Source organism: Ciona robusta, chromosome 6, assembly GCF_009617815.1.
Source record: "Ciona robusta chromosome 6, ASM961781v2".
NCBI classification, from domain to species: domain Eukaryota; kingdom Metazoa; phylum Chordata; class Ascidiacea; order Phlebobranchia; family Cionidae; genus Ciona; species Ciona robusta.
Window position 1 is genome coordinate 818530 of NC_143240.1, and position 25237 is coordinate 843766.

Consider the following 25237-nt stretch of genomic DNA (forward strand, 5'->3'; position numbering starts at 1 on the left):
AAAAGAAAAAAGGTATAACAAAAAGAAAAAAGGGGGAAAAGAAAAAGTTTGTGGTTGAAAATTGCTTTTTTAGTTCTCTCGCCAGTTGTTCAATGGTGTTTGCCAAATGAGGTAGTACAGTATTGTGAATCTGTTTCAGCATAGTTTATTGTTTCATGTCAAGGAAAAGTTGTTTCTTTTAACTGCAAATAGTGTTTACAGAAGTATACGACACGTATACAATCATAATGCATCAATTTACGCGAAGTTTCCTGGGCAAAATGCGAACTAGATATGCTGTACGCAAATATTCCCAAGAGTTCACAATGCGGAACCAATTTGACTTTGGCCCGAAGCCAAGCTTTAAGCACTGGTTTCCTCGACACATGGGTAAAGGACTTATTAAAATGCGCAGAGTTTTAAAAAACGTAGATTGTATCATTGAAATACACGACGCTCGTATCCCGATTTCTGGACGAAACCCAGGGCTCCAACAAGCGCTCAGTTCAAAGCCTTATCTTTTGTTGTTGAATAAAATTGACTTGGTGAAGTTTACAAAGCAGCATGTGGACGCAATATTCGAGTTTTACCGAGAAAAAAACGTCGAAAATGTTATTTTTACGGAACTGTTATCAGCAGGGCAATGCCATCCGTCCGTTCGTCGGATAATACCAGCGTGCGTGAATTTGGTGCAAAAAAGCCACCGCCACGACAGAGAAGGGGACATGGACATTAATATTATGGTTGTAGGCATTCCAAACGTTGGTAAATCCTCGTTAATAAAAGCCCTAAGGGCTGGCAACTTGGGGAGAAAAGGGGGACCAGAAGTAGGACGAAATCCTGGCCATACCAGAGCAGTAATGAATAGGGTTCAAGTCTCAAGTAATCCTGCTGTTTATCTGCTTGATACTCCAGGGATTTTTGAGCCACACATTACAGACATGCATGTAGGCATGAAGCTTGCTTTATGCAACACAGTACATGACCATGTAATTGGACCAAGCATGGTGGCAGATTACCTACTATACACTCTGAACAAACATAGGGATTTTACATACACAAAGTACTTTAATCTCCCAGGGCCTACAGACTGTAGCCTAACTCTCTTGAAACACATTTCAAATGAAGCTAATCAGTTTCAGACTCGTGCAGTGCAAACTGGTACTGGTAAAGTCCATGTTAAAATACCAGATTTCGATCAGGCAGCCTCTGTTTTCTTAAAGGCTTTCCGAGAAGGAAAATTGGGAAATTTTTTACTTGATGATGTTTTAAATTTTGAGTTCATTCATAAGTTTAATGAAGAAACAGAGTTTTATGATGATGAGAATGAAACGTAATTTTTTATGTTGTTTAAAAATGTGTTTACCATTTGCAAGGTATTTCATTCTACAACAGTGCAGAAAAATAACAATTTTTAAACGGGCCAATGTATACTAGTAATTTAATGTTTTCATATTTTGCGCCTTTGCAAATTAATTGTTTTTTTATTTGTTTACTATTAGTCCGATATTTCTTTCCATACCACAGCGGAAAAATATGTTAAATGTTAGGTCTAATGACTATTGACTATTGAATAACTTATATCAGTAAATCATTTTTTTCATGTTTTCATATTTTCAGCCTTTGCAAATTGATGTCTTTTAAAAAAAATTTTTTTACTGAATAACTACACCAGCTTGTTCCTTGAAATCACCCCAGTGGTTTCTACAACTGCAAAAAAGTTGTATTACTTATTAAAATTGCTCATAAACTGCATGGCACAAACTATTGTTAGGTCATTTTTTGTCAGTCATGTTATTAATTATGGTTTTGTCTTTTTTTTTTACAATTTTTTTTTTTCAGTTGTGGCAGAATTATCAAGTATACATATGATCTATACACGCTTATTTTTCATTGCCAAAACAATTTTTTACTTGTAAAAAAATAGTTAAGTACGCTTCTATGCTGCTACAATTTTGTATTTTTTACTTTATCCATGCATTTTCCCAATGCCCTGGTTATTCTGTAACATTTTCCACATACAACCACATAAAAATTCCTATCATGTTTTTTTTACAGTGTTAAACCAGTATTTAAAAAAAAATTACCGTTTAAAAATATGAGTTAGGTGTTTAAACACAAGCTGATAAGATCCAGCCATGAAAAGAAACATTCTTAAGTTTGTACAACAGGGCTTATGGCCTTCGTTATCCGGTGGCTGGTACTACGATACATCTCATAGCAACTTCACAAACTTGTTCCATCTCTATTCCTGGTTGTTTTTGCTCTGTCTGCCATTTTGCCTCTACTTAGTAAGTTGCTACATTTTTAGATTTAAATTTAATTAAAACTAAAGTAGGCTATGTTTTGAAAAGATTAATAAAAAACAATGTTTTTATAGTTTCATATTTTTTAAATGCAATAAATAATAAGTCATTGTTGGATTTCTGTACGATGCTTTGGCCCAGCAGTTAGATTCTTGTATTGTGAATAAAAGGTACAGGGTTGAATCGTACTGATAAGTGTATCTGTGTATGTGTCTTTGGGCAAGACACTTAGCGCCATTGCTGCAAGTTTTTGAACTATATCAGATAAAGGTAATAGATCATTTTTCAAGAATTTACGGTTTTGACATGCATTTTTTAGCAGGTTAATTGTTTTAAACTTTGGTTGTACCTTTAGATAACCTCTATAATTTCAGCATTTCTTTCTATAAACAATTTTATGTTGGTTTACCCCTTTGGGATGACAATAACAACAATATTATTTTTTTTAGTTGACACTGCTCACATGGGGAGTAACAAGTGCTTACTTTGTGTCACTTGTGATATTCTTCAGTACATTGAAATTTGCCAACAATCATCTACATCAAACATTTGATAAAGGGGAGACAATACAGAAGAAGACAGTGGAAGAGGATCCACCAGGTATGAGCACATCATGTATAATTGTGACTTATTTATCCTCTCATGGGGGCAATGCTAATGGTTACACCGTGTCTGTCTGGTCTGGTATATAAAAAGACCCCTGTTATAACTTGACAGGGAGCATGAGGTGTATGAATACACCATGTGTGTCTCGTGTATAAAAAGACCCCTGTTATAACTTGACAGGGAGCATGATGTGTATGAATACACCATGTGTGTATGGTGTATAAGAAGACACCCATGTTATAACTTGACAGGGAGCATGAGGTGTATAAATACATCATGTGTGTCTGGTGTATAAGAAAACAACTATTTCGTAACTAGACCCTATGTTATCCTCAAATGCCCATGTTAAAATACAATCAAAAAACATTACTTTGCATTTTACATACCTAACCAATAGGCTGTTCAATTAAAATATTCTGTTTTATTAAACACAATAAAATTAACTTTTAGATGAAGATAAAGTGACTGAAATAAAAGATACTGGTGAAGTAGAAGATGCTGTGAAGAAAGATTCGTATACGTGAGTCAGTGGCGCAACCAGCGCGTTCAAAAGGGGGCTGTCATATTTACGTCTAGTCCACGTTTATCTCAGACGCGATAAAACACTCCCTTTATTGGTTGTGCACACGAATATATATTCTATTTTACGCGGTAAATTAAAACTAACACTACATTATTAAAAAGACGTATCTAAATTAATATAAACTGAGGAAACATTGTTGCAGATTTACGCATGTTAATGTAACGATTATTTACGTCAGAATACCTTTGAAAAACCATTACGATTGTTCCATCACAAACGAGATTGTTGGTAAACAATCGTGTTTTATTTGCTCCTATACGATCTGTAGTTTTTGTATAATTTCTGTTTCTGATGATTAGTTTAAATCAGTGCTTCCCAAACTATGGTATGTGAAGGCCTCCCAGGTGGTACGCGAGCACCTTATTAAGTTCACACCAAACGATCGCAAATGATCTTTTAGTGATTGTCGTGAACTCGTGAGCATTATTTTAATCCACATAAATTACGTAGAGCGTGTCATTCCATGCCATATTCCCTACACCGGTGTTCCTAACTTTTTAAACCTAGGCGTTGTTTTACGCGTGTACAGAATATTTTTGCAAGCCTATCTTTACTTATGCGCATGAAAAGGCAAATATTCAACCTGTTTTCAAGCACCTGCAGGCTAAATAATCAAGGGGACAATCGCTAATATGACGCAAATAATGAACGTGTGAACTGCTATTATGACGTAATCAATTCCCAGGTCAAACAATCGCTATTATGACGCGATGAATCCACGTGTGAATCCCTACTGTTTCGTAATAATTATGCTGCTTGGCTGAGGAAAACATCGTGAATATACAGCAGTGCTACTTCTGGAACATATTTAGGTTGTTTATTACCGCGCCTGTTGCCCTGTTTAATAGGCAAATTACTTTTATTTTCAACTTTGAGAAAGGCAGTGCCAAGTTCATGCCCGCGGAAAAAATAGGTGTGCGTGCGGTTTTTAATTTCACTATTTAAAATGAGTTGTTCACGAGCCTTTAGTAGTTTAGTATGTAGGTGGTTTGAGAACGCTGCTTGAACCAAAAAGTGGTACGCGAGTAGATAAAGTTTGGTAACCACTGATTTAAATGCTGATAAACCGCGATTATTATGCATTTTAATTGGTGCAAATATAAGTGCGAGGAGCGACGCTATCAGTAAATTGGAACCAACACAAATTGTAATATATTATTATAAAGTATCGCCCCGGCAGAGCTTGGACAAAGGCCAAAAAACATCGTTTGATGACACCGCACGAGAACCATAGTTTTATTACGTCACTTTTCACGAGAATAAATTCACAACGATTGCTTCGTTTGTTAAGTGTTGAATGTATGCTACCACATGCGTCTTCCTTTATTTCCTACGCCGGCGCAGAGCGTAAAAATGTGACGCTCATACACGATGTTTCGATCTCGTGGTTGGTTGTGCAGTTAGCACATTCCTCCAGATTGTTATATTATGAAACGTCATAATTAATAGTTACGTTACAATAGGACAAGTGACGTAACAATTGAACGAAAAGTTATTCCAATTTTAAGCGAACGAATGTAATATTAAATGCAACGCGCGTGTGTGTGCGTCTTAGCACTTTCTGGCTGCGTGCGTGTCTGCGGAAAAGGGGGCTGTCATGACAGCAAAACAGCCCCCCTGGTTGCGCCCCTGACGTGAGTCTATAACTTGATTTAAAACACAATTTAGGGCTAAATGAATGAATGTAACTTGTTTTACCCTCGCATGGTCGGAAAACGACGGTCATTATAACACGGGTGTGCTGTTTTATACACCTCGTGCCTGCTTACGAGTTACTTTGTGAGTGATTATTTTATTTGGAGTTTTTCATTATTTATGTATGGCTGATAATTTGGACAACCAACTAGTGACTCGGTTGGTGCATTTTCCGTTAAGTATCATGCCCAAAAACACATACGCCCACAATGGTAGCAGCGACGAGCCGTGAACCCATTTCCTCTGGGTTAGAGGCGGGCGTGCTGACCACCCTACCACTGGGCTGGACACTTTAATATATCTAAATTATTGCTGCAGAGGTAAAGACGACGAAAACAACGAGAATGGTAAAGTTGATATCGCAAGCAACAAAGTTGATACTTCAGGTCACATGGAGCTTTGGGATGAACTTACTAAACATGTAACTTGTTTTTTACTATCAACTTAACAATGATTTTCTAGATATCATTTTTATGAACAATTTGACATGTAACCTTTTCTTAATCAGTAGGCTAAGCAATGTTTATTTTTATTAGTATTTTATATATATACAAGTAAATGTAAATATGTTTTTAACCGTAAGCGTGTTTTAACAACTGTTGTTTTGTCACTATATCCTGTCTTTTCGTTTAAAATATTTTTAAATTTCACTACCGTAATCGAAGAGACCAATAAAAGTTATTATTATTAATATATATAGAAATGATTTACAACAACAATATTGAGTCCGCTTTAAGAAAGTAATCCATTAAAATGTGTAATTAGTAGCTCCACAGTAATGTGATAATTTAGAATATTCTATTTAATGTATGCCTTATGCAGTAATGCATTACAATGGACACAGCAAGTATTATAATATGGAATATGGACATGATAAGTTTATGCATTGCCAGTCGGTATTAATTTACTAGACCAACTTTTGCCTGGTGTTACTGTACTAGACCATTGACTGCCCATAGGTTCACCTGCCATCAAAATTTTATGGATAATAACTTTTATTTGAACAACAGTTGTTAAAACACGTTTACAGTTAAAAACAAATAGAATAGAGTTACAGTACATGAAGTCATGACAGCTGGCGGCTGAATTTAGAAGCACTGTAGACAAACTGATTTTAAAAGTTTCTTGTTTTTTCAGTTGCCACAATGCTGTATTGCTTTTATGGACTATGTGTTAAAAAACTATTATTTTTTCCAGACATTTGCAGATGACGATTTATTTCCATCTTCCATAAAAGACACATCACAGAATAAAGGTATTTGTTTACAATTATTTTAACTCCAATCAACAGACCATCAATATGTTGCTTAAATTGTCAGCTGAATAAAGCGTTTGCCACCGAACCCAAAAGGTTAGGATCTGGTGCTACGAAAACGTAACAAACAAAAATTAAGTCCAGCCAATTGTTTAATAAAATACATATATATCGCCCAAAAGGTATTGTCAGTCTCTTATCCAATTACAAAACCAGAGATTGTATTATCGGCGAACGACTAAAATTAGTCTGTTGTGGTTACCATTGATTACCACCAGTGGCGCAGCCAGAAAAAAAATGATGGGGGGGGGTTAACAAAAAAATTTTCATATTTTTTTTAATATATATAATTTTTATTTTTTTTCTGGTTTAAAAGGGGGGTGGTCAGGTCTCCCTAAACCCCCTGGATGCGCCACTGATTACCGAGTTTTTTTAGTTGGTCGGCTAACTTTCTATGCATTACTTATTACGGAAGTTAATCGTTCGAAATCAGCCGGCTAAATATTAGTCTGTCTTGTTTAGCCGGTAACCACGAATGCCATTCCACATCAAGGTCAAATTTGCAGGATTTATTAACAGTTACTTTATTCTTCCATTAACTTAAACTATTTTTCTTAGTTACTGTAGATGTGCATGGCCAAGCAGAAGAGGAATCATTCATTGTCAAATCTTTTGACGAAATTCCAAAAAATCGTCACAATAAAAAAACAAAGTCACGAAAAAGGGAGAAACGGTTGGCAGTAGACCGATGTGCAAGCATCCCAAATGTCGATAATCGTGATAGTGATGTCATAATGAAAGATTTTCTCTCTGGAAGAAAGGCGCAAATAAAGGTAAGAATTACTTTAAAAAAATCTGTAAATAGTCAAAGTTGGGGTAATGGGGCAAATATTAGCCTAAATCATAGGACCCATGGCGTGCCACGCTGCGGGACCTTACCCACATAGAATAGAAATAGTAAAAATTGCATACTATAACTGTGTTAAGTTACTTTAATCTGGCCCTGATCTAGTGCTTGCAAAATCTGGTCTAGTGCTTACGAAGTTTTTCTTTCTCGTAACAAATGCCATTCAGTGTTAAGTTTTACAACATAAACGACAAAAAATTAAATAAGTTCACCAAATTTTATTCTGTGAGAGAGATATTTCTCCTAAAAGCGCATCAACTGTCCCCTTATTTAAATGGAATCCAAGTCCATATCTCACAGAATAAATTCTAGGATTAATATTTGTCATTTACACACTTTGTATTCTTTGATCTTGTACCCTTTGACGTACATTAAGTCCTAAACTCAGTCCTATCTCAAACTGTGAAGCCAATTGCTAATAACGTCATCACTCATCAAGATATATTTTTTTTGCTTTTGTGTGCATTTGGGTATTAAGTTATATACCATATATAACAACATAAGTTTGGGTACTAACTTATATAACATTACTTACATGCTTTTTTTATTTATCTCTTCGAATACAATTAGCAGAAAAAAAAAATGAAAAACAGTTGTTGTAAACATTGCGGGTAAAACTACCAGTTAAATAAAAACCCTGGCTGCTAAATCCAACTTACACAAAGTTTTGACAAATAACAATCTTTAATCCACAGGCAACTAATGACAAACCACTCTCATCTTCAGATGTCAAACTACAAGATAATTCAGAACCTTCAGGTAATTAGTGTTTAATAGCGAAGCGAGGGCCTTAACATCTGGTGATGTCTATGCAATAACCCCTGGGTGTTGTGGTAATGTGCTAACGATGGCCTGAATCAGTCGTTCTTAGAGTTTTTTGTATTGTTTACCCGTTTAACAAAGATGCTTATCGGATTTACCCCCAATATGTAATATGGTGCTCATTTATTAAAAAGCGAAAACAACTAATTACATCAGTTATGTTTAATGTGACGGTTGCGCTTGCTTTTTGACAACGAGTTGTTCAATGTCTGGTAAAGTACTACAATTGGCACAATTTTTCTGTCCCCTCAACTGATGTGGATTTTGATTGGTAGCTCATTTACCCTCTAAATACAAAGAATTTACCCTTAGGGGTAAATTTACCCCAGGGCCCAGTTTAAGAAATGCTGGTCTAAATGAAGTAACTACGGATTATATAAACTTGCATAGGGTGGCACTTAAATATGTATAATAACTAAATGCTTCTTTTACTTTCAAAAGCATTCCTGAATCTTAACCTTAATTTTAAAAACATACAGTAGGGTGGGGAAAAATGGGACACCTTTAACACAAAATAACCAAATATCCTGATCGTGTTTTAAACACTTAACACCGGTCTATGGGAGCCGTGAGGATACAGTTTTATAATTCTTTGAATGTTTTTTGTTTACTGCTAAATAGGATGAGTGAATACAGTCAAAAAGTGTCCCATCTTCCCCCACCCTACTATATAACTACAATCTGTCAAAATCTTAATGATTTCTGTTGGTATACTGATTTTTTTCATTTTTTTACCAGTGAAGTCTATTGTCGCCAATGATGATCAACTTTGTGAGGTACAGACAATACAAAGAAGGATTGGTTTTCGTGGCCACAGACGTCCAGTGAAGAAAAGAAGTTTTACAAAGCATGAAGGTAAGCATTACAAGTGTTGTTTTTTATTATGGTAGACCTAGAAATTCACGGTGGCGGTTGGCAAATGCCACGAATTTGTTTTTGAAAACTGTGCCACTACCCAGTGGTCACTAATAGGTTGTGGTATCATGGGCGTTAATGCATGTAGAATAGAACATGCTTCAGAGGTACTGTTTTTTATTTATGTGCAAATTGTATGTGTATTTAAGTCTGTCACACTTTAATTGTACTTTACCTTATGTAAAACATACATTTCTGTGGTTTTTTTACAAAAATTAGGTTGTACTTAACTTGCCATTGTAACTTACCTTATCCTCGCGTTGCCGGAAAACGACAGTCGTTATAACACAGGTGTTCTGTTTAATACACCTCGTGCCAGCTTACGAGTTACCATGTATGTTACTTTGTGGGAGATTTTTTATATGTGGCTGATAATTTGGGACAACCCATTAGTGACCACTGGGTTGGAGCAATTGCAGCTAAGTGTCTTGCCCAAGGACAAATACGCCCACTATGGCAGCAGCGACGAGCCATGAACCCATTACGTACGGCTCTGGGTTAGAGGCAGGCGCGCTAACCAACTGTGCTACAGCGCCGGACGATTTGACTATTAATATTATTTTAAGATTTCATCATTCAGTTATCTTATGCTATCTTGCGCTATAGATAATGGAGCCAAAGGAGACGACGCACGAAAATCACGCAAGCGATCAGCAGAACTAGATGTATTGAGTGATACACCTGATCTGAAGAGAATTTCTAACGGTACAGCCAACCAGGTATAGTTTTAATGCTTAAGTAAATATATACTATATGTGTGAGGTCGTCTGGAAGAGCATGTCATTGTACCCTGCTAATGAGACCTCATTTAAACAGAAAAAATAGTTCAAAAAGGGCAGAAACTGTAACAAAATACCTAAACACATTAGGTTTTGGGTATAGAGCACAACGCTGCTACCATTGTGGGCATATGTGTGTTTTGTAATGTTGTAAACCCTTAAGAGCAATTACTCCAACCCAGTGGTTACTAATTTGTGTTGTAAGCCATAAAAAGCTCAAAAACTTACATACAAAATAACTCGTAAGCTGGAAGAGGTGTATGAAACATAACACCTGTGTTATAATGACTGTGTTTTCTGCCATGTGAAGATAAAGCAGTTACATAATTCATTCAAGTCCTCTTGCTCCCAGGACCCTACATCAGCATCCACTCCTCAGATCAACCTGTTCCTCAACCAAACCATGACTCAAACCAAGTCCTCATCTTTGCCACGAGATGTCAGAGTGACAAATCGGATCGACGAAAAAATGTTAGTTTAAAACTTTGATTTTTTGGGGTTTGTACTGAATTAAGGCTACTGTTTTGTTTCCTTTTGTTGATATATTTTTTATTCATCGGAACTTGAAAGCGCTCACAAGGTGTATGAAACAGAACGCTTGTGTTATACCGACTGTCGTTGCCTCACTAAGCGGGAATAAAAAGTTACATTCAATCATTTATTACTATTTAAATCAAAAATGGAATTTAACAGTAGGGTCAACTCTTATAATATTTCTATGGCACGTTAATATTAATATACTGCTTCTATGTCAGATCAAGATCACTTCTAAAAGATGATCTCATGGCTGGAGATTCAGTAAGTCAAATTTTTATTTTTTTGTTTGTTTTTATGGTCTGGCTCCATGGTTCAGTGGTAAGCACTTGCATTGTAACTAAAAGGTGTGGTACTGATACTTATAGGTATCTCTGTGTCCTTGGGCAAGACACTTAGCAGACATTGCTCCAACCCAGTGGACACTAATGGGTTGTCCAAATTGTAAGCCATATCAAATGACAATCAAACACAAAGTTGAAAAGTGTGGCAACTCGTTACCACGCCTGTTGTACGTATCGTGGTAATGGGCTAACTCTGGCCTAAATCTTGAGGCCCATAGTGTTAACCAACGTAAAATTAAAAAATGATTGATATTTTTATTTTTGAAGACCTCTACGCAATTGAATTTTTCCACAAATATGTAAATGGAATTCCAACCATGACAATTTTTTCATAAAATCACGAAATAATTTATTTTTTATTTTTAGAATCATGGTCGTGAAAACATGATGAAAATCACGGTGAATGAATTCCTTCAGGATAAATCATCTTCCTCATCTCTTTCATCCACAACAACACCATCAGGATCATCTTTATTGGGGTCAGATGCGGTGGACACTTCCCACGTCACCTTGTGAGGAAGATTTTATATTTTTATGGGTCCCAAACTTTACGTTTTAAAAATGGGTCACAAATTTAATGGTTCCAAACCTGATGACTCTCTTTTTTTAGTCTTTAATTAAATAGGTCCTATTCAATATGGGTTTCAAAAATAAAACTCATAAAAGCATAATGGTTTTTTCTTGCTATACTGTTGTGTAAAAAAAACCACATGCACAATTTTTTTACTTTGTATTTTGCACAAGTTAAAGTCATTTAGCATTGAAAATTGTTGCTTTAAAAAAATTGAGTTAAAATCGTTATTTTTTACATTACGCCCAATTTTAATGGATTTAAGTTTTTAAATAGTAATTATTTTTGTAGAAACACAGAAGGTGCAAAGAGCAACAAGAATCCTGGAAATTGTAAGTTTTTATTAAGTCAGACTTGTTTCAGTATAGAATCCAGAAAGTAAACATGAATGAAAAATAACAATGGTTGAAAGTGATCCCGTTAGGACCAATACAGGCTTTGGGCAAGACACTTAACGGCAATTGCTCCAACCCAGTGGTCACTTATGGCTTGCCCAAATTATCAGCCATACAAAAAAAAATCCACCAAAAAATAAACCCCCTCAAAGAAACATGGTAACTTGTAAGCTGGCACAAGTGTATGAAACAGAACACCCATGTTATAACGACTGTTGTTTCGGGCCATGCGAGGATAAATAAGTTACATTCATTCATTCATTCAACACCTAAATTTGCTGCTCCCTTCAAATAAACTAAATAAAACAATGCGTAGTGACTTTCTGAACGCCTTACAGCTATAATAACTTTATTTATCTCTTCCATTATGGTAGCGAATATTTGGAAATATTCTAAACCAAACAAAGTATATAGCAACAAAACAACAGTTGTTAAAAGCTACTGACTAAGAAATTGTATTTTTTGATGGTGTCACCTAAAAATATGATGGTTAACAAAACATTAACTTTACTTTTTATAATCAGCCATGCGCCCAACCAAAGCTAAACCTCCAAGAAGCAGAAAACCTGGGAACTGGTCTGTTGTGTCAGGTATATGTTCTTATACCGATATCATCGCTGCTACCATTGTGGGTGTATGCGTCCTTGGGCAAGACACTTATAGGGAATTGCTCCAACCCAGTGGTCACTAATGAGAGTCCAAATTGTCAGCCATACATAAAAGCAATTACTCATAAAATTACATTTACTTGGTAACTTGTAAGCTGGTATGAGGTGTATGAAACATGGCACCTGTGTTATAAAGACTGTTGTTTTCCGGCCATGCGAGGATAAAGCAAGTTACATTCATTCATTCACAATATATAGTAGCTAATGTCTCACAAATCTCTCATTTACAATTTCATGAAAATACATTTAAAAATATCAATTTTACTAAGCATATTCAAAACAAAAGCTCAAATTGTTTACCATCTGCATAAACACATGCATTCATTCTCTTCATAAGACTGTCTGCTGTGAATATGATTAAAAAAATAATGCTTAAATTTACTTTCACAAAAACTTTGTTAAAAAATTATTAACTACCAGTATACTTTTTGGCTGCACCACTGTATAAAAAGATTATTGGGTAATAAGCCGAATTTTGCCCAAATCCCTCCTCAGATAAGGACCTCACCCATATAGAATAGAAATAGTTCTAACCTTTATCTCACATAGGTAACTTAGATAGTTCAACTAGTAGTTCTTCTGAAGATGAAACTGAAATGAGAGCTTTTCTTGATACTTTGCGACAATCTGCCACCCATGATGTATCTTCTGGTGATACTAAGAGAAAAGGTAGAAAGAAGTAACATCTATTTTAACAATGGTGTATTCATACACCTCATGCTCACTGTACAATTATAACATGGGTGTCTTCTTATACACCAAACACACATGATGTATTCATACATCTCATGCTCACTGTCAAGTTATAACATGGGTGTCTACTTATACACCAAACACATAATGTATTCATACACCTCATGCTCAATGTCGAGTTATAACATGGCTGTCTTTTTTTACACCAAAACACATGGTGTATTTATACACCTCATGCTCACTGTCAAGTTATAACATGGGTGTCTTTTATTACACCAAACACACATGGTGTATTCATACACTGTTGTTCTAATTTTATATACCCTGCTTAGTTACCACTAAAAAAATTACCAAAAAAGTTATATAGTAGGGTGGGGGAAAATGGGACACCTTTAGCACAGAATATTCAAATATTCTGATTGTGTTTTAAACAATTATCAACGGTCTATGGGAGTCATAAGGATACAGTTTTATAGGTATTTGAATGTTCTTTGTTTACTGCCAAATGGGACGAGAAAATGGAATGAAAAATGTGTCCTATCTTCCCCCACCCTAATACATAACCATTTTTTGCTATATAACAATAAATATATTGAAAAAAAGTAGGATACAGTTATATAATTCTTTAAATATTCTTTATTTACTACTAAATGGAACAAGAAAGTAGAATGAAAAGGTGACTCATATTCCCCCACCCTACTATATATATATATGTTTTTTAAAAAAATTAAACTTTATTCTAGATCTTCTGTTAAAAATAAGTTGTATTTTCTACATAAATGTTTTTTCTACCATTAGGCTTATTTTTTTTATATACATATAATATAACTAATTTTACATTGCATTTCATTTTCAGGAGAAACATCTAGTATATACAGTGACACCATGTTTAATAAGGTATGATTTACATTATGACATCACTAATGCACTTATGACATCATATTTTGGTTTTAGGCTCAAATGGGTTCAGTTTTAAAAGCTCAGACGCAAAGGTAATGTGTTACTGTGTAATTGAGTATATAAAAAATCTTGAAACCTATTTTTTGAAACATTGAATTTACAAAAGTGCTTACTTGACTATAATAATATAAAAACAATAATATAAATTGCTTTGTTTTCTCGATACTTCTTTTTTTTGCCAGACCCCGCAATGTAAAACAATTCACCATAAGTTTAAAGCAAATGGACAAGATTTTGTTTTAATTTGACATGTGTTATGCAGCCTATGTAGTTAAATACAATCAATACAGTTGTTTTTTTAATAGCACCAGTTGGGCCAGAATAAAAGACCTATAGGCCTTCCCACCCTGGTACCCCATGTTTGGAGCCTATGCACCTACCCCAAAATTTTATATCCTCTATTTGGGTTTGCCTATATTACCCTTTATTAATGAATGTTACTTTACCCTTGTACAACAGGGTAAGGACAGTTGTTATATCACGAGTATTCTGTTTCATTTACATTGTGTTTGCTTACGTGTTACCAGTATATAACTTTGTGGGCAATTATTTTTGGTTGGATTTTTTGTTGTAAATCTGACGATTTAGACAACCCATTAGTGACCACTGGGTTGGAGAAATTGCCGTTAAGTGTCTTGCCCAAGGACACATACGCCCCCAATGGTAGCAGCCCACGCCTATTATATATTTTTAAATTCCAGGTCTTCATCCAGCACAGACAGTGATGACAAAAATATGGAAGAAAATTACAACCAATGTTTGCATAACTTCAGTAGGATTCAACCACAAGTAAGCGAATCTAGAAATTCGCGGTGGCATTTGGCATGTGTTACCTACAAATATTATAGTACATCGCTATATCGGTGGCATTTTCCTAGCCTTTTTTTGGCACATATATATGCAGCAGACTATTTATTTCTCATTTTTTGGACGACAAAATAAAAATGCAAAAACTAAAAAAACGAAAAACCTAAAAAATACAATAAAAAGTAAAAAAAGTAAAGTATAAAAAAAAACCTTTTGCAACACATACTTATTTAGGGTTATTTTTTGGGAGCAACTTAAATTTAAAAAAATTATTTATCTTTTCAACCTATTTAGCTATAGATATTTTAAAATTTGAAAACTTATAATGTTTCTATGTGCAGCCTGATAATATCCGAAGGTCTATGTCCACAAGACAAGCCGTGCGTCACCGTGCGCATCGTGTCCGACGCACCCAATCTGTGCGTGTCCCCAGTGCATCAAATACAACATATTCCCCATTAAGTAGGGAGGGGTTGAGACACAGGCATCCAGCTGGTGACCAGAAAAGTCAACCTGAGGAAAATAATAATGAGTAAGTGATTCTGTTTATTATCTGTCAAGTTATAACATGGGTGCCTTCTTATACACAATACATACATGGTGTATTCATACACCTCTTGCTTACTGTCAAGTTATTACATGGGTGTCTTCTTATACACCAGACGAAGACGGACACGGTTTAACCACTGCCTTTCACACCGAAAACACATGTTGTATTCATTCATCACAGTAGGTTAGCACACCTCCCTCTATCCCCGTTGTAATGGGTTCAAGGCTCGTTGCTGCTACCATTGTGGGCGTTTGTGTCCTTGGGCAAGACACTTAATGACACTTGCCCCCCCCCCCAAAAAAAAAAACCTTTATACCCACAAACACACCTTCTAATTTAAATGATGTTGTTTATCCTCCGGACACAGAGAGGTTGTTGAAAAAGAGAAGACCGAGGAGGATCAGCCATCAGCAAGTGGTGGATCCAACATCCACTTTGCAACCAACCACGCAGACACTACAGAAGGAGCCGTTCACTGTTTTCAAGGTCAGATACTTGTATAGTATATTTAAAAGCAGTTTTTGTTTATATTTGAAACCATATATATTTGCCTATATTCTACAGAATTTCTTTTGCTTACATTTTAAAGCACTAAAAAACAACGATTTCGAGTGGGTTAATTTTTTTTTAAAAACGGAACTTTTCTGGATGCTGTACTAACTATATATAGTAGGTTGGGGTAAGATAGGACACTTTTAGCACATATTATCCAAATATCCTGATCGTGTTTTAAACAATTAACAATGGTCTATGGAAGTCATTAGGATAAATTGTGTATATCTTTTAAATAGTCTTTGTTTAATATGGAATAGGACGAGAAAATAGAATTAAATGGTGTCCGATTTTACCCCAACCAACTATATATAGTCAGTAGGACATCCAGGAAAGTTTCTTTTTAAAAAAAAATTAACCTACTCGAAATTGTTGTTTTTTAGTGCTTTAAAATGTAAGCAAAAGAAATACTGTAGACAATAGGCAAATATATTTGGTTTAAAATAAAACAAAAATGCTTTTAAATATAAGAAAATAAAAACTATTTAAAATATAAAGAAATAAATATAGATAAAATGTAAGCAATAAAAGGTTTTAAATATAACATAAGGAATTAAACTGTGTTTTTACAGATGAGTTTGGTAATTGGTTGACATACACGTTTGGTGGAAACACTGCTGTTGCTACTGAGATATCAAGTAATTTGCCTGCTTTACCAGAACTACCTTCGCTTAGGAGTAGACACTCAAGCAGGTAGGATAGTCTGATGTATAGAAAGACACTCATGTTATACATTGTTAATAAGAATAGGGTGTATAAATTTACCATGTGTGTCTCGGGTGAATAAAAAGACACCTATGTTATAACTTGACAGTGAGCATGAGGTGTATGAATACACCATGTGTGTCTGGTGTATAAGAAGACACCCATGTCATAACTCGACAGTGAGCATGAGGTGTATGAATACACCATGTCTGTTTGGTGTATAAGAAGACACCCATGTTATAACTTGACAGTGAGCATAAGGTGTATGAATACACCATGTGTGTCTGGTGTATAAGAAGACACCCATGTCATAACTTGACAGTTAGCATGAGGTGTATGAATACACCATGTGTGTCTGGTGTATAAGAAGACACCCATGTCATAACTTGACAGTGAGCATGAGGTGTATGAATACACCATGTGTGTCTGGTGTATAAGAAGACACCCATGTCATAACTCGACAGTGAGCATGAGGTGTATGAATACACCATGTGTGTCTGGTGTATAAGAAGACACTCATGTCATAACTCGACAGTGAGCATGAGGTGTATGAATACACCATGTGTGTCTGGTGTATAAGAAGACACCCATGTCATAACTCGACAGTGAGCATGAGGTGTATGAATACACCATATGTGTCTGGTGTATAAGAAGACACCCATGTCATAACTCGACAGTGAGCATAAGGTGTATTTGTATGAATACACCATACATCATTATAAAAAATTCACAGACGGACTCGTGGCGATTCATCGTCAACTAACTCAGCTCGTGACAACCGGTTAAATGACGACAGAACAATGTTACAACTCTGTGCACAGGATGAAATGACACTACCAGAGTACGCAGATTTTTTTACAAATTTTACCCCCCAAAAAATTTTTTTTTTTCATATATTTTTGCTCTTGCAAGTTAGAATTATAATATTATAATGTAAATATTTTGACCAGACAACTGAGATTTACCGATCGTAATTATCAAGTTTATGTTTCACCTACAAGAGCTGCATCTCAGGTTAGTGTTGTGAAGTCTTTATTGAGGTTTTGTTTTCTTGATGCTCACTGTTGAGTTATTACATGGGTATTTTCTTATACACCAGACACACATGGTGTATTCATATACTTCATGCTCACTGTCTAGTTATAACATGGGTGTCTTCTCATACACCAGACACACATATTGTATCCATACACCTCATGCTCACTGTCAAGTTATACCATGGGTGTCTTCTTATACACCAGACACACATGGTGTATTCATACACTTCATGCTCACTGTCAAGTTATAACATGGGTGTATTCTTATACACCAGACACATATGGTGTATTCATACACCTCATTCTCGCTGTCAAGTTATAACATGGGTATCTTCTTATACACCAGACACACATGGTGTATTCATACACCTCATGCTCACTGTCAAGTTATACCATGGCTGTCTTCTTATACACCAGACACACATGGTGTATTCATACACCTCATGCTCACTGTCAAGTTATACCATGGCTGTCTTATGCTCAATGTCAAGTTACCCAATGGTTTCCTATAACCACTTAACAAAAAGTCATCTAATTATTGTGTTATTTTTTTAAACAGCAAGAAGTAGGATCAAGACAAGCAACTCCAAAAGTAAAACTCTTCTACAAAGTGAAGATCCTACCATTCAAGTCTATTACATTACAATACGACAGACTTGCTCTAATGGATCTATTAGACAGGTTAGTGACTGTATTTATGACTCGGTGCCAAGAGGTAATTGGTTCAAGACTCATCCTGCTACCATTGTGGAAAAAATTCCTCAGAAAAAAAAAATTACCCACAAAGTTATATACACGGTAACTTGTAAGCTGGTATGAGGTGCATGAAACGTGGTGACTGTCATTTTTTACATTCATAACCTGGCTTTCTGTCTTTGAACATAACACTTAACAACTAAATCTGATAAAATGCATAAATAGGGCACTGAAATCTTAAATTTAACAATTTAAAAATGTCAGTAATTTTATACACTTGGCAGCAACAATATTTATATATAACATGTTTGTTATGATTATTTAGAATGCATTTGAGCATCTGTATTTTGAGACAAATTTTGACTTTTTAAAAGTATGCCTTTTAAAATCAATGTACCAGTAAAAAAACATAAGACCTCTCAAGTTAAAAAAAAGACTAAAAGACCCCAAAAACTTAATGAAATAAAGTGTAATATTAATACAGGAATGTGATGATGATTGAAACGATCATTTCCATTCTTCTTGCATCTGGTGTTGGACTTCTCGGACTTTTTGTCCTCTCCCAGGGTTTACTACACGAGTTATGGTCGTTCTGGTTTTGCATTGTCATAGCAACGTCTCAATTTCCGATGATTCGTAGCGTTCAGCCTGACTCAGCATCTCCTACTCATGTAAGATGATTCGGCATATAATTCAGTGTTTCCAACAGTTTTTTTGATTCAGTGTTTCCACCATTTTTTTTATTTAGTGTTTCCAACTATTTTTTTAATTAAGTGTTTCCAACAGTTTTTTTTTATTTATTATTTCTCAACCTTTTTTTAAAAGTTTATTTGTCAATATTTGTTTTTTATCATATTCATTTAACTTTTTGACAAATAGTTGTAAAAATTCTTATTTTTTGGGGCAAAAATTCCAATTTTTTACATAATACTTCGAATATGCCTACCAGAAAGCTTAAAATTTAGCCTCAGACACCCAAATTTAATAGGGGTGTTTAGAAAACCGTTTAAACCAGCATTTTTTAAACTGGAGTAAATTCCTCATATTTAGAGGGTAAATAAGCCACCAACCAAAATTCACATTAGTTGACGGGACAAAAAATGTGCCAATTGTAGTACTTTATCAAACATTGAACAACTCGTTGCCAAAAAGCAAGCGTATCGGTTGCAATAAATATAAATGATGTAATTAGTTTTGCTTTTTTAAAATGACCGCCATACAACCTATTGCGGTTAAATCTGATAAGCATCTTTGTAAAGGTGGTCGTACACAGTATCGGGAATTCGTCCGTTTTGTCTGTTTTGTCCGGATTTCGCTGCCGCATGCAGAATTGGACGCGGGTTTGCATACGACTTCTCATGCGAATTCGCCACTGGTTACTGTGTACAGCCACCTTTAAAAGGGTAAAGCATACAGAAAAGTTTAAGAACCACTGTCTTAAAACTAACTAACCTCTCGATAAAATCTACAGGGACACAACAGAGTGATTGCATACAGTCGCCCGGTATATTTTGCATTATCAGCCATGTTATTGTTGTTGTTTAATTTCCTATCAACACCTGACAACGTTCGACTTGATGGGATTTCAATTCTCGGACACAATTTTGGGAACAACGAAAGTTGCCGATTCGCCAGGGATTTTATGCTGAGTAAGGATTAGTGAGCATTTTTTTAACCTTTTTTTAATCAGCAAATTTAAAAACAAAAATATTCATGATATTTTTTAATAAAGCACTTATAAAAATGAATTTTTTTTTTAATTTCCAATTTGACAAAGAAATATTTTCAATTTAAATGTATTTTTGAATTTAAATATATAACTAATATTTTAAAAATATATTTTTGCAGTTTTTACTTGTTTGTTGCCCATTATATTCATGCTTGGACTTCTGCCTCAAATCAACACATTTGTTCTTTACTTATGTGAACAAGTGGAAATGCACATGTTTGGTGGTACAGGTAAGCATATGTGTTTTGTTCACCAAGGTGATCCTAGAATACAGATATTCTAGCGGCCATTTTCGATACCTTCTACTGGTACCACTAACCTAAAATTTGGACACTGTACTAACTAGACCCCAGCGGTACCGATTCTAAAATGAAAAATTTAAAATTCGAAAAAATATTAATTATGAATATTAATATTCGTCATAAAAACATATTTATAGAATTTTCTCCCGATCCAGCTTCGAATATGTTATAGCGCTAAGTGATACCTAAAATATAAAACATTATTTTCTTTAAAAAGGTGCGGGGATAGATGTTAAATATAAAAAAGTATGATCATAACTTGAATCATATAAATATTATATTTTCGATTTTTTTGCGAAAATATAACTTACGCATACATCTATGTAGGTCACTAGCATGTTATCCCCATCGAAAAAAAAATTAATTTCAACTTTTTTTTATAACTGAATATTAATATTCGTCATAAAAATATATTTATAGAATTTTCTCCCGATCCAGCTTCGAATATGTTATAGCGCTACGTAATACCTAAAAAATGAAACATCATTTTCTTTAAAAAAGTGCGGGGAAGGGTTCAGAATACAAACAAGTATGAGGGTCATAACCCGAATCATACAAGTATTAAATTTTAAAATATTTCGGCGAAAATATAACTTACGCATACATCTATGTAGGTCACTCACATGTTATCCCCATTGAAAAAAAAATTAATTTCAACTTTTTTTTATAACTGAATATTAATATTCGTCATAAAAATATATTTATAGAATTTTCTCCCGATCCAGCTTCGAATATGTTATAGCGCTAAGTGATACCTAAAATATGAAACATTATTTTCTTTAAAAAAGTGCGGGGATAGATGTTAAATATAAAAAAGTATGATCATAACTTGAATCATATAAATATTAAATTTTCGATTTTTTTCGCGAAAATATAACTTACGCATACATCTATGTAGGTCACTAGCATGTTATCCCAATCGAAAAAATAATTAATTTATTTATTTTTTTTAATTTGAATATTAATATTCGTCATAAAAATATATTTATGGAATTTTCTTCCGATCCAGCTTTGAATATGTTATAGCGCAACGAAATACCTAAAAAATGAAATATCGTTTTCTTCAAAAAAGTGCGGGGATGGATGTTAAATATTGTGGAGAGTATTAATTACTCTAATTTCGGGTTATTTACGGTTATCCTGTCCGTACTTACGTACCTGGAAATATATCAAGAATTTTAATTTATTTGTTTCAATTAATACAAAAGATTGTTTGTTCTTGAAGCCTCTAAGATTAATTGATAGGCTCGATCGAATTGTTTGTTATAGAAACGCCTGAAGTAGAGGTGCAAGGTCGCTTTCGCCCATTTTATGATAATCTTTGCACCTCCGTTATTTAATTTAACGTTGTTGGCAAGGTCCACCAGAGAGGAGTTTTGTGCAGTTGTAATCCAAACACTTTACTCTTCTACTATTCTGCAAACTGATACGATGCAGAATTAATAGAAGGGTAAAAAGTGAGGAATAGTGACCAAACATTTAGTGATCTTCTCGTTGTCTGTTCGTTGATCATCGTCGGATTCCTGTAGAATATAACTGAAAACACATAGTTATCATAGGTAGTAAATAAATTAGTCAGAGCAATTGATACAAAACCATTTAACGCCGATACTTTTAGCCTCACCAGGTATATCAATATTCTTATATTTACAGTTATAATTTTGTTATAAAAACATTTACGTGGATTAATATGTACTATTTTTGCGTTCGTGCAAATAAAATATATAAACACGAAATTCGAGAAATTAATACTCTCCACAATATTTAACATCCATCCCCGCACTTTTTTGAAGAAAACGATCTTTCATTTTTTAGGTATTTCGTGGCGCTATAACATATTCAAAGCTGGATCGGGAGAAAATTCCATAAATATATTTTTATGACGAATATTAATATTCAAATTAAAAAAAATAAATAATTTAATTATTTTATCGATGGGGATAACATGCTAGTGACCTACATAGATGTATGCGTAAGTTATATTTTCGCGAAAAAAATCGAAAATTTAATATTTATATGATTCAAGTTATGACCATACTTGTTTGTATTCTGAACCCATCCCCGCACTTTTTTGAAGAAAATGATGTTTCATTTTTTAGGTATTACGTAGCGCTATAATATATTCGAAGCTGGATCGGGAGAAAATTCTATAAATATATTTTTATGACGAATATTAATATTCAGTTATAAAAAAAAATTGAAATTAATTTTTTTTTCGATGGGGATAACATGTGAGTGACCTACATAGATGTATGCGTAAGTTATATTTTCGCCGAAATATTTTAAAATTTAATACTTGTATGATTCGGGTTATGACCCTCATACTTGTTTGTATTCTGAACCCTTCCCCGCACTTTTTTGAAGAAAATGATGTTTCATTTTTTAGGTATTACGTAGCGCTATAACATATTCGAAGCTGGATCGGGAGAAAATTCTATAAATATATTTTTATGACGAATATTAATATTCAGTTATAAAAAAAAGTTGAAATAAATTTTTTTTTCGATGGGGATAACATGCTAGTGACCTACATAGATGTATGCGTAAGTTATATTTTCGCAAAAAAAATCGAAAATATAATATTTATATGATTCAAGTTATGATCATACTTTTTTATATTTAACATCTATCCCCGCACTTTTTTAAAGAAAATAATGTTTCATATTTTAGGTATCACTTAGCGCTATAACATATTCGAAGCTGGATCGGGAGAAAATTCTATAAATATGTTTTTATGACGAATATTAATATTCATAATCAATATTTTTTCGAATTTTAAATTTTTCATTTTAGAATCGGTACCGCTGGGGTCTAGTTAGTACAGTGTCCAAATTTTAGGTTAGTGGTACCAGTAGAAGGTATCGAAAATGGCCGCTAGAATATCTGTATTCTAGGATCACCTTGGTGTTTTGTTCTATGTTCCGGCGCCATAGCACAGTTGGTTAGCTCGCCTGCCTCAAAACCCAGAGGTAATTGGTTCAAGGCTCTTCGCTGCTACCACTGTGGGCGTATGTGTCTTTGGGCAAGACACTTAATGGCAATTGCTCCAACCCAATGGTCACTAATAGGTTGTCCAAATTATCAGCCACACATAAAGAAAGAAAAAAATCCACAAAAAAATCACCCACAAAGTAACATACATGGTTACTCGTAAGCTGGCACGAGGTGTATGAACACCCGTGTTATAATGACTGTCGTTTCTCGACCATGCGAGGATAAAAAGCAAGTTAAGGTCTCTAAGTGTAGCAAGCCATGGGTTCTGGAAAGCTTATTAATTAATGTGGCGAATGCAATATACCTTAGGGGCACAAAGCTTGGGGTATTTCTTTACATAGGCACCAGTTAGCCCCACCTAAAACAGGGGTGCTAAAACATTTGTCATCTATGTTTCAAAAGTTGGCATAATTTGAGACTTTATACATATGCAGATGTATATTAATGGCAAATATTAGTTTTATAAAAAATGCTAAATCTTGTTCTGTCCATAAACCATGTGATTACTTATTGAAAAATTAAGTCCGCGCCGTGGCTTAGTGGTTTAGGCGCCTGGATCGAAAACCATTTTGTCCCCAGTCGATGCTCGACGGCGGTACTAATACTGGTCCGCGTATGTGTCCTTGGACAAGACACTCAACGGACATTGCTCCAACCCAGCGGTCACTGATGGGTTGTTGGGGTAACAGGCCAAATCTGGCCTAAATCCCAGGTCCTTGACAAGGACCCCACCTATAAAGAATAAATAAAAAAATAAGTAATTGCAAAGTCAAATTATTTCCTTCTACCGAAGTTCTAAACTTTTATAACTCATAATAAAACATTCAAAACCCTTCAGTGTTGAATGTTTGTATTTTCAACTTCCAGCTTCTACAAGTTTTGGCGCTTCAATTTTTGGAGTTTTTCGAAGTTTGTTTACATGCTTATTGCTGTTTGGATTCTGCTATGGTGCGATGCTTACCACTGTAAGTTTATGACCGTGTTTTGAAATTAAGTTTAAAATGTTTCTCAAAGAAATCTGGGAATTTTTTACCTGGTTAACGATTCGTCATCTTGTTATATTATATTTATAAAGAATTTAGATTATATTTAAGTTGCCTGTATCAGAGTATGCCGTCAAGTGTCTTGTATAAAATAAAAGTCTGAATCTGCTATGAAATAAATAACAAGCACAAATCAGCTTTTTTTTAAAAAGACACTGATAATGCCATTTACGTCAAAATGTATATTTATTACAATAAAAATTTTTTGATCTAATTTTGTTTTTTTTTTCTTTTATTACACTTAATCTTGACTGTTATTTTGCTTCAGGATTAAATTTTGTAGCATTTAATGTTTTGGGTTTTAATTGGACATTGATGATGCTATTTAGGCATAGGGTGGGAAAGATGGGACACGTTTTCATGTTGTTTCCTTGTCCCAGTTGGTAATAAACAAAGAACATTCAACAAATTATAAAATCGTGTCCTGACGACTCTCGTAGACCGTTGTTAATCATTTAAAACGCGATCAGGATATTTGGATATTACGTGCATAAGGTGTCCAATCTCCCCCTCACCCTACCATATATATATATGTAAAGCAATTTACATTCATTAATTCACTCATTCTTGAGAAGATATTTTGCCAAACTTTAAAAAAGGTTAATTTTATTGAATCAACATTTTGTCTCGTGGCGCACAAAACAGTTGCACAATAATATTACATTTTTTCCCAAAAGAACTATTCTAATGTAACGAACAATATAACGAGTCTATACCTAAAACTCGAGTCGTAAGATGGATTTTAACTTCAAAAACTATATGTGGAAAACTGTCAGAAAATTAATTTGAGAGAAATTTTATATATATATG

General features: G+C 34.4%; 2 protein-coding genes across 3 annotated transcripts in view; both read left to right on the forward strand.

Annotated features, from left to right (window-relative positions):
* The first annotated feature begins 62 nt into the window (after positions 1–62).
* On the forward strand, positions 63–2037 carry LOC149734659 (mitochondrial ribosome-associated GTPase 1-like). The gene has a single exon (XM_089879944.1). It carries the CDS (start codon positions 228–230, stop codon positions 1314–1316), a length of 1089 nt encoding a protein of 362 aa, XP_089736070.1. The 5' UTR covers positions 63–227; the 3' UTR covers positions 1317–2037.
* Positions 2038–2117: 80 nt separating this feature from the next.
* LOC149734660 (pecanex-like protein 1) overlaps positions 2118–25237 on the forward strand; it is a 36622-nt gene continuing 13502 nt past the window's right edge. Inside the window, exons 1-28 of one of the 2 annotated variants that reach the window (XM_089879933.1) lie at positions 2118–2270; positions 2735–2885; positions 3342–3411; positions 5488–5590; positions 6367–6424; positions 7043–7257; positions 8027–8090; positions 8892–9008; positions 9675–9787; positions 10200–10318; positions 10603–10645; positions 11092–11237; positions 11588–11628; positions 12216–12281; positions 12909–13028; positions 13909–13949; positions 14007–14044; positions 14714–14801; positions 15161–15351; positions 15737–15855; positions 16494–16614; positions 17360–17467; positions 17577–17640; positions 18223–18344; positions 18844–19030; positions 19831–20008; positions 20208–20318; positions 24252–24349. In XM_089879933.1, the coding sequence (XP_089736059.1) occupies positions 2118–2270; positions 2735–2885; positions 3342–3411; positions 5488–5590; positions 6367–6424; positions 7043–7257; positions 8027–8090; positions 8892–9008; positions 9675–9787; positions 10200–10318; positions 10603–10645; positions 11092–11237; positions 11588–11628; positions 12216–12281; positions 12909–13028; positions 13909–13949; positions 14007–14044; positions 14714–14801; positions 15161–15351; positions 15737–15855; positions 16494–16614; positions 17360–17467; positions 17577–17640; positions 18223–18344; positions 18844–19030; positions 19831–20008; positions 20208–20318; positions 24252–24349 (3045 nt within the window). Of the gene's footprint in view, positions 2271–2448; positions 2556–2734; positions 2886–3341; positions 3412–5487; positions 5591–6366; positions 6425–7042; positions 7258–8026; positions 8091–8891; positions 9009–9674; positions 9788–10199; positions 10319–10602; positions 10646–11091; positions 11238–11587; positions 11629–12215; positions 12282–12908; positions 13029–13908; positions 13950–14006; positions 14045–14713; positions 14802–15160; positions 15352–15736; positions 15856–16493; positions 16615–17359; positions 17468–17576; positions 17641–18222; positions 18345–18843; positions 19031–19830; positions 20009–20207; positions 20319–24251; positions 24350–25237 lie in introns of those variants that run through there. The other variant, XM_089879934.1, reaches the window with a different exon arrangement.